Source organism: Cricetulus griseus (assembly GCF_003668045.3).
Source record: "Cricetulus griseus strain 17A/GY chromosome 1 unlocalized genomic scaffold, alternate assembly CriGri-PICRH-1.0 chr1_1, whole genome shotgun sequence".
NCBI lineage: Eukaryota > Metazoa > Chordata > Mammalia > Rodentia > Cricetidae > Cricetulus > Cricetulus griseus.
In genome coordinates, this window is record NW_023276807.1 from 209846738 (window position 1) to 209860104 (window position 13367).

The following is a 13367-nucleotide window of genomic DNA, read 5'->3' on the forward strand; positions in this document are numbered from 1 at the left end:
GAGCCTGCCTTGACTGCAGACCCTGTCCTCTCTGATGTCCTGCTGTGGCTGCTACATCTTCAGTGTCTTGAGGCCTTGGACAGATAGACACCTGCTCTCCTACAGGCCTGGTAATGTAGCTGCACCAGAATAAATAACCAGCCATGGAGAGAGAGCTCTTTTGTGTCCTGTTCGTCCTACATCAGCAATTACGGAAGGCATGAGGTTTGCTCCCAGTTGTATAACCTTAATCTCAGCCTTCAGAGATGGAGGCAGTAGACTTGCTGTGAGTTCAAGGCTAGCCAGGGCTATACAGTGAGGTCAGGCTATACAGCCTGAGCTACATGGTGAGAGCCATTCTCCCTCTCTCATGAAAGCAGCTTTCTCCACAGGTTTAGTTGGGAGGGCACCTGAGATCTGCTGGGGCTCACTTACTCTTGAGTAGCCTGAGACCTACCTGGAAGAAAAGGCCTGAGACATGTGCTGTTCCCCAAGCAAACGCCTCCTCTGCCTCAGCAAGCAAACATTGAGGATGTCGGCAGTCCCAACTAGCTGCCAACCCACCTGATGTACCCCTTAGCCACTCGCATCCCGATTCTTCTGACTCTTGTGCTGCTCCACGAAGACCAAGGCCTTCTGTGGCCTGGGGAGATGTGTGTGTAAAAGTGGGAGTGGGAAGCCCCATCAGTGTGGCTGTCCTGCCATGGCCCATTCTTGCCTAGTTCTCGTGGCCCAGGGCTGGCTTGCTGCTTTCAGCCGCCCACCTACCCACCCATGTTTTTCGTTTAGTTGCCAATGTAGAACTTCCTCTTTCCCTCTTCTTGGTCTCATGTCCCCGCTTTTACCCTGTATTCCTCTTGTTCACGCTCCTCTTGCCAATCCCACACGTTCATTCCTTGGGGCAGTTCCACGGAAGTGGAACTGGTGTTGGTGGACTTGGGGACAGTCGTCATAATTATGCTCCTCAAATGGAACCGTCCAGATGCTCTGTGGAGAGGGTGAAGCCGGTGCCTCCCAGGAAAAGGGAGTAAGTTAGGACTATGGAGCTTAGAACGATTACACCCTCACCACAGAGGACGCTCTGCCCAGAAGGCTGGGTGCACTGACAGAAGCAGGCTCCTACTTTACAAAATAAAGTGTTTATTATGAAATTAGAGATGGAGGCCCCTCCCCTTCCTCTCTTTCCCCCTTCCCCAGCCGCCTCCCCATTCTCTCTCCCCTCCTTTCCCATCTGGGGCCTGAGAAGCACACAGGACAATGCCCAGAGCTGGGATGCCCAGGGCAGGGCGACAGCTGGGCAGAGCTCCAGGGAGGCGGCCACGTGGGGGGGCTGAAGCTCTTGCCCTGGGAGGTGAGCCGGCTCCCTTCTTCCTTCTGCTAGAAGCCAGCGGAGCCAGGATGAGGCCATGAGTGATGGATGGAACCATGCGGGCAGGTCTATAAGGAATGGAGAGTTGGTTTAGAAGCAGGATTTGGGAGAACAGCTTTGGTCCACGCCCTCCTAAGTAGTCCAAGGACCCTGACCTGGAACAGAGCATCTCCTGCAGTAGGGTGGGGCAGCAGTGGCTGGAAGAGTCTCTTGCTTTTGGGATGGATAACAGGAAACAAACAACAACAACAAACAAACAAACCAAAAAGCCAGGGACTCAAGGAGACGGGAGGAACATGTGGGCAGGAGACAAGACAGAGAGCATGTGTGTGGGCCAGGGAGACAGTCTGAGCGATTAGAATTACTAGACAAAAACAGCCACAGAGTCACAGTGAGAACAGAAGTTGGGTCAGTTACAAAACCCAACCCCCGACAGTGGAGAATCACAGACAGGGATCTCTGGAGAAACAACACACAGACCGACTGAGGAGAGGGAGGTAAAGGGGGGGGGGTGTAGGAAGGAGGGACAGACACATCGGGCCCCTGGGCTGCCCCCGCCTGCCTGGACCCCTTGGGGCTCACTCAGAGGGCCTGTGCACGCTGCCCCACCGCAGCGCAGCGGCAGGGCCTGGACCCGCCTCAGGGGGCCGGGGGCTCCTTGGCCCCATACAGCTCAGCCAGAGTGCGGAAGAGTGGGCCCCAGTCGTCCAGTGGCTCGGTGGGGCCGGGGACACCGCCGGCCTCGCTGCCCGAGCCCAGGGAGCTGAGCGAGCCGCAGGAGGAGCCCCGGCCCTCGTAGCCATACACTTGCACCGAGTCGTACGGGGGCACACTGGGGTCCTCGTCTGCCTCGCGCAGCCGCAGCGCCAGCAACTGCGCCACATCGGCGGGGCCCGGCGGCCTGGGCTGGCGTGGCGCTCGGGTCCGCGGCAGCACGTCGCGGCGCACCGGCGGGCCTGCCGCTGGAGGCGCAGCTCCGTCGGGGTTCTGCAAGGCAGCGATGTCGAAGGCCTCGGTATCCTCCTCGCCGCCACCCTCGTCGTCATAGGTGATGATGTTCTCGCGGACGTCCTCCTCTTCTAGAACCATCAATGCTTCCTGCTTCTGCCGCCTCAGGGCCACGAAGAGCACCACCAGGGCTGCACAAGAGCACACAGGCCACGGAGCCAGCTGGTTCCCATGAGGGGCCACACAAAGGCCGAGGCAGTGTGGCCAGAGGTTGCAAGCCCTAGCTAGAGCTGACATTTGGCAAACCTTGCTTTGATTCCTGCCTCGATCCTTTAATGGCTTTGTGTGAACTTACGTGTTTAAAATGAAACATTCGTGATATGCCCAGCACCACACCTGACACGGAATAAGAGCTCTTTACCTATATAAGGCTAGTTACGATCACGGAATGGCAGGTCCACTGTATGAGACCAGATGTTTTCTCTTGGACCTGTCCGGTAGTAGGAAATCCAGACCGGAGGGAGTTGGTCATTCATGCCCTATGTCTAGACATGCTTTCTCCCTCCACACAGAACAGGCCTAGCACACCTCATCTCACTGTGGCCAGACTCACCAAGTAGGGTGCCCATACAGGTGACAATGGCAAGCAGGGCACCAGTGCTGAGGCCGGTGGGTGACAGCTGAGCCTCAGGCCAGCAGGATGCCATGGAGCCATCGGGACGGCAGCGACACACACTGATAGTCACCGTGGCAGTGCTGCTCAGAGCTGGCTGTCCCCAATCCCAAAGTTCTATAGGAACCAAGTAGGGGGCCTGACGGGGTGGAGCAGGGCGGGAAGGCAGCAGCAGGCTGGCAGAGCCATCTGTGGAAACAGGAAGGCGGTTGGGGCACCTTCCTGTAGGGTTGGTCCAGCCCATATAGCCAACACCCCAGGCAAGTCTTATGTAAGAGCAAACGAACAAGTGTAAATGCACACCTACCTTCTGTTGGGTAGATGGTTCCACAGGTGGGGCAGGGGCAGTCAGGCTGGGCCAGGGGTGTGGGAAGGAGAGGAAGGAGACAGGCATGGGTGTGGTTGCAGAATGCCACCCACCTCGGTTGTCCCGGACTGTAAAGTTAGCATCAGGGCCCACAGGACCTTGAAGGGAGACTTGGCTACTGTTGCCAACTTCGTCTTTGTCTAGAGCCCGGATGACCTGAATCAACTGGGAGGAAGATGAAAGGCTTTTCAGTGGGATGGCTGCTGGAGGCCTTGAGAGTCTAACCCATCTACCTCTGCTGCTTACCTGGCCGGGGGCTGCAGAATCACACACAAAAATGTCATAGGGCTCGGCCAGTTGGGGAGCATTGTCATTTTCATCCAGGGTCTGGATGGCCACTTGCACACGGGAGGATTGTGCAGAGCTATCTGAAGCCAGAATACCAACATATGTACACCATATATGCACACACAACATACATGGTTCAGAGGCATAGATGCTACATGCACACAGAACAACATGAGACATCATGTAATACACAAGCAGTGAACCATGTTTTAAAGTGGGTGGAACCACACCAAGTGCACACGTGTTCACATAGTACCTAAGATATATATATATATATATATATATATATATATATATATATATAACACAATATACATGCAACAAAAACACACTGCAACTCATGCAAGATAAAGACAGCATAAATGAAGGGTACATACAAGGTGTGCAGATATAAACCGTGAAATACACAGTCATGTTATACACATAAGATGTGGGTGTTGAAAACAAACACACACAAAGCAGATATGAGCAGTGAGTGAAACATTAACCCCATCCTACCCTGGCCCAGAGAGTGCATTTTCATGCACAAGTAGAATGGACACACATATACCAAAGGCCTGGGAGGCTGCAGCCAGTGATTTGTATCACCAAGTTGACCTTGTACAGGGAAGAGCTCCATGGTCTACAGGGTGCAGCACTTAGGACCCACCCTATGTGGCTCTCTACCTCTGTCCTACTTTGTTTCTCCTTGTCGGTGTCATTCAAGGGAGAAAGCTAAGTGTACTGAGCTTCTCAGTTCCTTTAGTCTTTTCTCAAGGATAAGGGAAAGAGCTGCTGGCCCTACGGAAAGGGGTTGAGTTCACAGCTTGGGGCAGGGCAGGGTATGTGGGCTGCCTGTCTGTCCTAAGGTCTGGGCTAACTAGAGACAGAATGAGGTGGGGGTCTAGTCTTTCACTGCAATAGGGGCTATGAGCTACTAGCCAATATCAGGGTGGGGGATAAGAACAAGATTTGGCAAGAGTATGAGAAACCAGTAGGGGGACACACATACACACAGCTGCAACCAGACACAATGTAGTAATGTATATAATACACATTCATACACACAAAATCGTCTCTACAGATGTGCCTGCAGCTACAGATACACACTATGGCCAGAGAGAACACAGCCTCACAGACAGAAACAAATACAAATACATATGTTTAACACACGTGAAAAGGAGGAAGGCAGAGGCAATAACAGCTCACACTGCAAACTGACTGGGTCAGATGCCTCTGGCATTTATGTTCTGTGTGACTTTGGGAAGTCACTTAACTTCTCTTTATATGAGTTTCCTCACTTGGAAACAGGGAATTAATCATATCTCCCACATCAAGTTGTGATTAAATGAGTCAATCCATTTTTGACACTTAAAATAGTACCTAATAAACAATAAGCAATAACTCATCTGTCTACAAATACGTATACAAAGTGTTATCTATAGCTACTTGTGTATACCACTATACACATTCAATCACATGCACAAATACCACAAATACAATCTATGCAAACACTAAAGTGTGAACACATATAATGGTCACAGGTACATGTGTGTATATGTACATATATGAATATATATCTATATTTAAATAGGGTCTCATGTACCTCAGGTTGTCCTTGAACTCATTCTTCTTCTTAGCCTCCCTAGTGCTGAGATTACAGGTGTGTGCCACGAATGAATTATATCCATTCCTGAGTACATGCCCATATGTACATATGCATACAGCTCTTTGTCGACATGTACTGACATTTGTATATAAAGCCATAATGCCGATGTACAATTTATAAAAGCAGGAACTCCAACAGGGTGCTTAAGGTGTTACTTACAGAACGCTGAGGGATTTTTCTGTCTCCCCAGGGCAGAGAACTGGGCCAGGTGCTGCTGCTGTTGTTGGGGGTACAGAGGCTCCACACAGAGCCAGCACACTTTCCCTACTTCAGTGTGTGGGGGCAGGTCCCTGCAAACTTCATAGAAGGGGCTCCTTTTTGGGGGGCTGCTGACACACTCCTACATAGTCCTTTTCTGGCCCTGAGCAGTTTGTCATCACACAGGTTGGAAGGTTTGAGCAAATCAGGCAAGACCTAAGTGTCAGGTATGGAGGAGACTGCTGAGGCAGGCCCTCTGTGTCAGCCTGAGAATGCCTGTTTCATGGTAAGGCTCCAGGCCGAGGGCCAGGAACTGAACAAACGAGGGTGCCACGGCTGTCACTACCCCTCCCACCCACATCCAGGGATGGCTCTCTGCCAGAACGATGCTGCATCCTTAGGGCCCAGGACTCCTCACCCAGCTCTGTGGCCAGCACGGTGAGGTTGTGCCAGACACGAGCCTCGCGGTCCAGGAGCACCGCTGTTCGGATAGTGCCATCTTCGGGCTCGATGGAGAAGCAACGCTCTGGATCCGAATAGGGGAGGATGGAGTATCTAGGGGAAAATGGGGGTGACCTGGGGCTGCGACCTCTCCCTCTTGCCCTTCCCTCCCCTCTGTTGCTCTTGCCGGGCCTCATCTTGGCAGAGGACACAAGCTGCTTGAGCAGAGTCTTACCAGCCACTCAGAACCATTGGTCAGGCTGGAGTTCCCTGGGAGTCCCCAAGACTTGGGGTGACTGGATTTGAAAGGAGCGGTAGACGATGAGCAACACTACCTGTGTTTCATCTCTGCTCTGCCTCAGACCAGCTGCGTGACCTTGGGACACTCATTTGACCTTGTTTAATCAAACTGCACAATGGGAATGACACCAGCACTCCCTCACAGAGCTGTGTCAGGATGCTGGTCTGCAAGGTGGAAGAATGGGGGTTCACAAGGCAGACCAAGCCAAATCTGGAAATCGACCCTGTCACTCACAGTGGGCAAACAACTTAGCCACTCACAGTTGGCCTCTAAAACAACTGGTGACCACGATACCTACTTCATAGGGACACTGTGAGAATCAAATGTTATCAGTGGGTAAAATGTGAAGCACTTATCAACAGAGATCCATTTATCAAATGAGACTCCATTTGCTTGTACGGCCACTAGGAGGTGCCACTCCAAAGAAGTAGGTAGAGTTGGGCTGTGGTTACTCAGGCCCTCCAGCTTTCTAGCGCCCAGGCCTGCCGACCAGCAAGCTGGCACAGGAAGCGAGACCTTTGCTAAGGTATATGATTTGAGGTAAAGATGGCATACCCTATGAATCCCCAGCCTCTGTGATAATTTAAGGAAACCTTGTCCCTCCCCAGCTCACAGTCCAGCTAACCTGATTGGGCTGGCTGGGGAGTCCAGGTCACTGGCTGAGATCTGGCCCACCAGGGTCCCAGGAGCCTTGTTTTCTGGTACTATTAGGTGGTAGGTGGCCTGGGTGAAGGCTGGTGGCTCTGGGGCATCCTGCACAGCCACTCGCACTGAAGCCACGTCCTTGAAGGGACCTCGCCGCAGGTAGGCTGGGTCGATGAGTGTGTTGGTGGCTTCTACACGGAAGGTGTAAGAGCGGCGGGTCTCGAAGTCCAGGGGCTATGATGAGGGGAGACAGAGAATGGTGTGTGGGAAACTGGGGTGGGCCCAGCCTGAAGGGAGCAAAGTCTCTTCACCATGTGCATTTAGTGCTGAAGAGAGGTGGCACTGGAGAGGCGTGGCCTCAGCGGTCACAGCTGGTGAACACTGCACAGCTGGTAACTGTAGAGCTGCTCTCAGACCCACTGTAGGCTTGTTAAGTGACCTTGAGACACTTTCTAGCTTTTGGAACCTCATCTAAAAGATAAGACCACAATGACCTCCAAGTTCCAACACAGGGGTCCTAAGCAGGGTTCTAGGAAACTCCTTAAAAGTATGGGGCCAGTGTGTCTGTGGAGCAGATCGTCTTCCATTCTGCTTTAGTTTTTTTTTTTTTTTTTTTCTCGGTGCTGGGGATAAAATCTCGGAGTTTGGGCATGTTAAGCTTCTACCACTGAGCTTTACGACCCCAGCTGAGTCTGCGGGTATCAACAGATGGAAGGCTAACCTTTCGTACGGTAAGGAGCCCATCCTGCCCCTGGGAGTCTGTGCTGATGCTGAAGGCCTCTGATCCTTCCCCATCCAGGATGCTGTATGCCATCAGGGCATTGTCCCCTAGGTCTGGGTCCTGAGCCTTAAGCCGGCCCACCAGGGTTCCAGGTCCAGCTGTCTCCACCACAGAGAACTGGTATAGACCTTAGGGGAACAAGGAGGGAAGGTGTATCCTTAGAGGGGTCGCCAGCCCTCCCGCTCTCTCCCAGCATGTCCTTTTTGCAGGGGAAGGGGTTGGGGAGGGATGGCGTCTCTGAAAACCGTGGGGTAGGGCCATCAAAGGACTGTTTGGGCAGAGAACTGCTCTTACTCTGAGGGAACTTGGGGGGGTTGTCGTTGACGTCACTGAGGGTGACTGTTACTGTAGTACTGCCTGATAGCCCCCCCATGTGGCCACCCATATCCTTGGCTTGGATCACCACCAAGAACTCCTCTTGGGTCTCCCGGTCCATGTTGGGGATGGCTGTACGAACCACTCCTAAGGGAGAAACACTGGGTCAGGAGGTGTCTGTCCCTATGGCTGCCCCACAAGGTTCCTGGGTCTGTTCTCACCCGTCTGGGGGTCCACAGAGAAGAAAGGCAATCCATCAAGCACAGTGTACACCAGTTTGGCGCTGTTCCCATAGCTGGGATCATCAGCATCGTGAGCAGTGACTTGGATCACAGACGTCCCTGTGGGAGATCCCCGTGTCCCATTCAGCAGCAGCAGCAAGGCCAGAAATGAGTAGATTGAGGGAACCCCGATGTGAAGAAGGCTGAGTTAAAGGAGCAGGTCTAGGGTAGACCACAGAAGGGGAAGAAGGGGTGAGAGAGCTCCAGGAAGGTTAGGGCATTTGGGGCTGGGGGGCTCACCAACATTAGACATCTCGGGCACTGTAGCATGGTAGGGCCCAAGGGGAAACACAGGCGGATTGTCGTTGATGTCTTGCACTTTGATAATGAACTCTGATGGGGGCTCCAGCGGCCGGTTAGAGGCGCGGTCCACAGCTTGGGCCAGCAGTACATATTGTGCTTTCTCCTCCCGGTCCAGGCTCTTGGTCACATGGATATTGCCTGTGGCCTCATCAATCACAAATACAGTGCCTGCCCCCTCCCCAGTCAGCAGGTACTTGGTGCGGCCCTCACCCCGGTCAACATCTGAGTGCAGCTGGAAGAGTCAGAGAAAATGGCAGAGAGCTCCAAGGCAGAGAGGCACAGGTTAGAGTGTAGGTTTGGGCTGGGTGTTAGGAATGCTAGGGACCAAGGTCATTGCAGAGTGATTACACCACAGGGCAGGGCCTAAGGGCCTGAGGGACTAGTCACAGTAGGCATGGGCAGGGTTGGTCCTTACCTTGCCAATAAGGACAGGCTCTGGACCAGAATATTCCTCAATGACAAAGAACTGGTTCCAGACCCAGCTCCTTCGGGTCCGCAGCAGTGTAGGACCCGAGTGTCCCCGGGACCCTGCCCAGGCTGGGACTGGAGCTGCCAGGCGCCCCATGCAGCCCCAGCCACCCAGCCAAGCCAACAGGAGCCTCACAAGGCCCCACATGCTTGTAATCCAGCCAGGGCTCTTGTTCACTGGCCCCAGGTGCTGAGGCTGGGCAGGGCCAGGTGGCCCATGAGCTGGCTGGGGAAGATGCGTTGAAGCTACCCCATGGATCCACACCTGTAGGACAGGTAGCTGCTCAGGATCAAGGAAAGTCTAAATTCTGCTCCTCTCCCAAACTAGATAGCAAAGCCCAGATATCTAAGAAACCAGACATCCACTGCCCAGAACCCAGACCAAGACAGACAGCTGCATCCTTCCACCTAGCTCTGCCTGGATTCACCTCCATCCCTCCAAGCCCATAAATTTTAGGTCAGCCAACTCTGGAGGAGGAAATAGCAGAGGGGATGGATGCTAAAGGGACTTGGAATTTCAAATCCTGTCCTGTCCTTCTCCCTTGGGCACACAACCAGGTACTAGAGAAGGTAGGTGGGCTCACAGAGAAAGGGCTTAAAATTAAGAGGTTGTATTCATTGACACAGGGCCTTCCTTATCCATAGGGTCAGGCTAAAAGACAAGGAGTGCACCCAAGTCAGGTTGGGACTTAGAACAGAACCCTCCCCTCCTCAACCCCACATATCCAGATTGTCCCCAGCCCACTGCTAGCTGCAGTCTTTAAGGGGGACTGCTCTAACGGAGCAGAGTGGGGCTAGAGCTGGAAGAACAGGGTTACATGCAGTGCAAGGAGACTGACGAGAGGTGAAGTGGAGGCTGACCCAGGGGCCAGAGACAGTGTGATTGAGGGTTCTGGGTCAAGAATCAGGGATGGTCTGGCAGACAGGGAGACCAGATAAATGAAACAGACCACGGAGAGAGAAGGGCAGCAAGAGAGAAACAGAGATATCAGGGAAGCAGCCGGGGTATCTGAAAGGTAGAAAGGGAGTCCTAGGTACTAGGCATGAGAGAACTGGTAGGGGTGTGTGTGTGTGTGTGTGTGTGTGTGTGTGTGTGTGTTCGCGAGTGTGTGTGTGTGTGTGTGTGTTCGCGAGTGTGTGTGTGTGTGTGTGTGTGTGTGTGTGTGTGTTCAGGCCTCGGGAACTTCATTCTGGTAGAGTAAGCTACCAGGAGCAGTAGAGGTAGGGAGGGGCTGCGGGAAAGGAGCTAGAGAGAGGACCCTTCCCATTTCTCTCCCTCCTCCTGAAGGGGCCCATGGTCAGGTAGCTGTGCCCCTCCTCCTCCCAGAGCAGACACACACCTGACAGGCCGTTTGCTCCCAAGAGAAAAGAAGCCAGAGGGCAGCAGGGGACCAGGGAGGCAGGCGGGACGAAGAGGAGACAAGGAAGGAAACAGAGGAGTGGGAAACAGGACAGCAGGAGAAGAGGAGAGGGGAGGAAAGGAAGGCAATGGGAGAGGAAAGGAGAGCGGGAAAGGGAAAAGAGAAAGATAGAGGAAGAAAAAGGCAGAAGAGATGGGAATAGACAGGACAAGAGGGAGAGAGAGAAGGGGCAGAGAGGCGTAAGGGTGAAGAGAAATCAGGAGAGGCAAAGGGAGAGGTGTGTGGGAAGGGAGAGAGCAGAGCGCGGGAGAACCGAGCGGGTACGGCTCGCAGCCAGAGCGCACCGCAAGCTGCGGGCCCCCCGCTGCCCCCGCGAGGATTCCCGACCCGGGCAGGCACCCTTACCTGGCACTGCCGAGGGGCTCGGGACTGCGAGCAGCACCCCGCCCGCCTCCGTCGCTGGCTCCCGGGGGCGCAGCCCCAAGCGGATCCAAGCCGGCGCCGCGGCTCCGCTGCAGGTCTGAGCGGCCCCGGCGAGAACAAGGGAGCGAGACGGAGGGGGCGGGGGAAGGAGGCTCCGCCTGCGGAGGAGAGGCGGCTCGCGCGGGAGAGGAGAGCCCTGCCTCCGACCCTCCCCGGCCAGTCCCCGCCCCCGCGGCTCCCGGGCTGCGGGGCGCATACAGATGCGGGGCCCCTCCCGGGCCGGCCCGCAGCCGGCAGGCATGGTGTACGGGCAGGACAGCCAGGGCCAGGCTATTCTGAGGGTCTGGCGGAGGGCCCCAAGCGCGGACGGCCAGCAGGCACCTGCGGAGGCATACCGTGAGGTGGGGCCCCGGGAGAGCACTGCGGGAGACCCGGCTTCACATTTTGGGTTCGGGGGCGGCTGCCTCGGGGGTCTTGTGCGGATCACAACATCGACTTGAGTCGGTTAGGGTGAGCTTAAGGACGGCAGGGGAAGCGGGGTTCTAGGGAGCTCGCCAGGGACAGGGCACATCGGTGGGGAGAGAGAATCTTTTAGGGAAGCGCTTTTGCAAGGATCTATTTTAGAGTGCTTTGCGCCACCTGGTGGTAGTTGTGGGAAGCATCTTGAGGGGGACCAAATGCCTAATTGCATAGGGGACTGGGAAGCCGACCCTGCTAGCTGTTGGGGTCCTACAAAGGACACAGGACACACTATTTACCAGTGAAAAAGGCATACAGCTTTGGGCTGATTAGAGCTGAGGCGGTAATGGGAATCCCTGAGGGAGGCGGCTGCGCCAGAAGAACGCAGAGGCCCACCATGCTCATAGCCATTCAACTTGCCCCTTCCACCCCAACCCTTCCCAAGGAAAGGCACTCAAATACTGGTTAAAACTAAGTCAGATTTTTATTTTTTCCATAGACCACATCATTTAATAATAAAAAAAATAAAAATAAAAATTGAACAAAAGGAAAAGGTGGATATAAAGTGGAACCAGAGGGCAAGAGGCTGCAGGACAAAACAGACTCGGGAACTGCAGGGGCCCTGGGACTCAGGAGGAGAGGCTGATTCAGCTCATAGGTGACCCAGTCCTGGCCCCGGCTGTTCCCAAAAGGCTGTGTGTGTACCCAAGGGAGGTGGAAAGCAGGACGGAGGGAAGATGAGAGGTCCGGGGCACTTGGCTATTCCCACTTCTGGCCAAACCCTTCCTTCCATAACCTAGCTCTTACCTCTCAGACTTAATGGGAAGAAAGGAGGAGGACTAAGTTCCAAGAGTTAGGTCGGGGGAGGGAGAGGTTGCCACTGCTCTATTTGGTATGTGGGGATGGGTGGCAGTTATAGTTCAGCACTGAGCAATGGTGTGAGAGACCCTTGGTTCCAGGGTGGTGGTGATTGTACCTATCCCTCTGTGGCCTTTAACCTCCCAGGGCAGAGTGGCAGGTACCTGCAGCTCTCTAGTGTTTTCTTAGCTAGCGGCGCCCACCCCGGTCCCGTACAGGTGTGCTTCGACTCCGGCTTCTGCTGTGGCGCTTGGTGTCTCTGCGGTCCCTCTCCCTGCCTCGGTCTCTGTCTCTTTCCCTATCCCGATCTCGGTCCCCCCTGTCCCTCTCCCTCTCCCTGTCCCTTTCCCTCTCCCTGCTGTGCTCTCTTCGCTTCTCCCGTTCTAGCTGTCGGTTCCGTTCCCTCTCAGCTTCCTTCTCCCGCTCCTTCTGCTCTTCTTCTTCTCGTTCCTTTCGCCGCTTCTCCCGTTCCTTGGCCCGTTCAGCCTGCTCTGCCTCCTTCTGAACAATCTGGCGAGGCAGGAAGGGCAGAGACAGAAAGCAATTACAATCCTGTCTGAATTGGTCCACTTTGTATACCTTGCCCCAGACCCCAAACTTCTAGCTCAAGGTCACCGTCAGTTTTACTGTTAAAACAGAAAAAGTGTAGGCATGGGGGATGAGCTGTGCACCCCCCCCCCAATACATGACAGGCTGGCACCATCTGTGTGCAGTCTCTTTGGTATTATCCTAGCTTCCATCACTCTAGATACAAACAAGTCTAAGTAGCATTAAGCCCAAAATTCCCCTAAATTTTAATTCACATTAAGGGGCCAGCAAGATGGCTCGCTGTATTAAAAGCCCTTGTTGCAAAAGCCTGTCAACTTAGTCCACCCAAGATCCAATCCCACCAAACTGTCCTCTGACCCCCACATGAGCACCACGGCAAGCACATCCCCTTTCAACATATATACTAATGAAATGCGTTGAAACCCTCAGGAAAAGCAATTCTAGACATTAAGAAGCAGAGATGACCTGTATAAAGAAGACTTTATAAAACACATTTCTCAGCTCATAAATCAAGTTCTAAGAAGCATGGGTAACACAGCCACAGCTTCTTGAAAACCAAAGCTCTAGTTCCTGCCTTTATGGTCACATTTACTTTCTCTACAGCACTCTCAGTGGTTGTTTTCTTTTTTTAAATTATTTATTTTTATTTTATGTACATTGGTGTTTTGCCATGGGTGTCAGGTGCCCTGAAACTGACAGGAATTACAGACAG

General features: G+C 53.8%; 2 protein-coding genes across 4 annotated transcripts in view; both read right to left on the reverse strand.

Annotated features, from left to right (window-relative positions):
- Window positions 1-1100: 1100 nt before the first annotated feature.
- Window positions 1101-10919, reverse strand: Cdh24 (cadherin 24). Of its 3 annotated transcripts, none has more exons than XM_027390632.2 (14): window positions 10772-10919; window positions 8953-9270; window positions 8475-8655; window positions 8175-8294; window positions 7933-8100; window positions 7579-7766; window positions 6838-7091; window positions 5889-6025; window positions 3583-3704; window positions 3390-3501; window positions 3277-3279; window positions 2910-3158; window positions 1504-2487; window positions 1101-1416 (listed from the first exon to the last, which is right to left on the reverse strand). In XM_027390632.2, exons 2-13 carry the CDS (start codon window positions 9151-9153, stop codon window positions 1988-1990), a joined length of 2235 nt encoding a protein of 744 aa, XP_027246433.1. In that variant the 5' UTR covers window positions 9154-9270; window positions 10772-10919; the 3' UTR covers window positions 1101-1416; window positions 1504-1987. The 3 variants fall into 3 exon arrangements, with proteins under 3 accessions (XP_027246433.1, XP_027246431.1, XP_027246432.1); XM_027390630.2 differs by having other exon boundaries at window positions 1103-1416; window positions 8475-8769; XM_027390631.2 differs by lacking the exon at window positions 3277-3279 and having other exon boundaries at window positions 1105-1416; window positions 8475-8769.
- Window positions 10920-11713: 794 nt separating this feature from the next.
- The window catches only part of Acin1 (apoptotic chromatin condensation inducer 1), a 45080-nt gene continuing 43426 nt past the window's right edge, over window positions 11714-13367 (reverse strand). Inside the window, 1 exon segment of the mRNA XM_027390626.2 lies at window positions 11714-12616. Within this exon segment, the coding sequence (XP_027246427.1) occupies window positions 12296-12616 (321 nt within the window). The 3' untranslated portion in view covers window positions 11714-12295.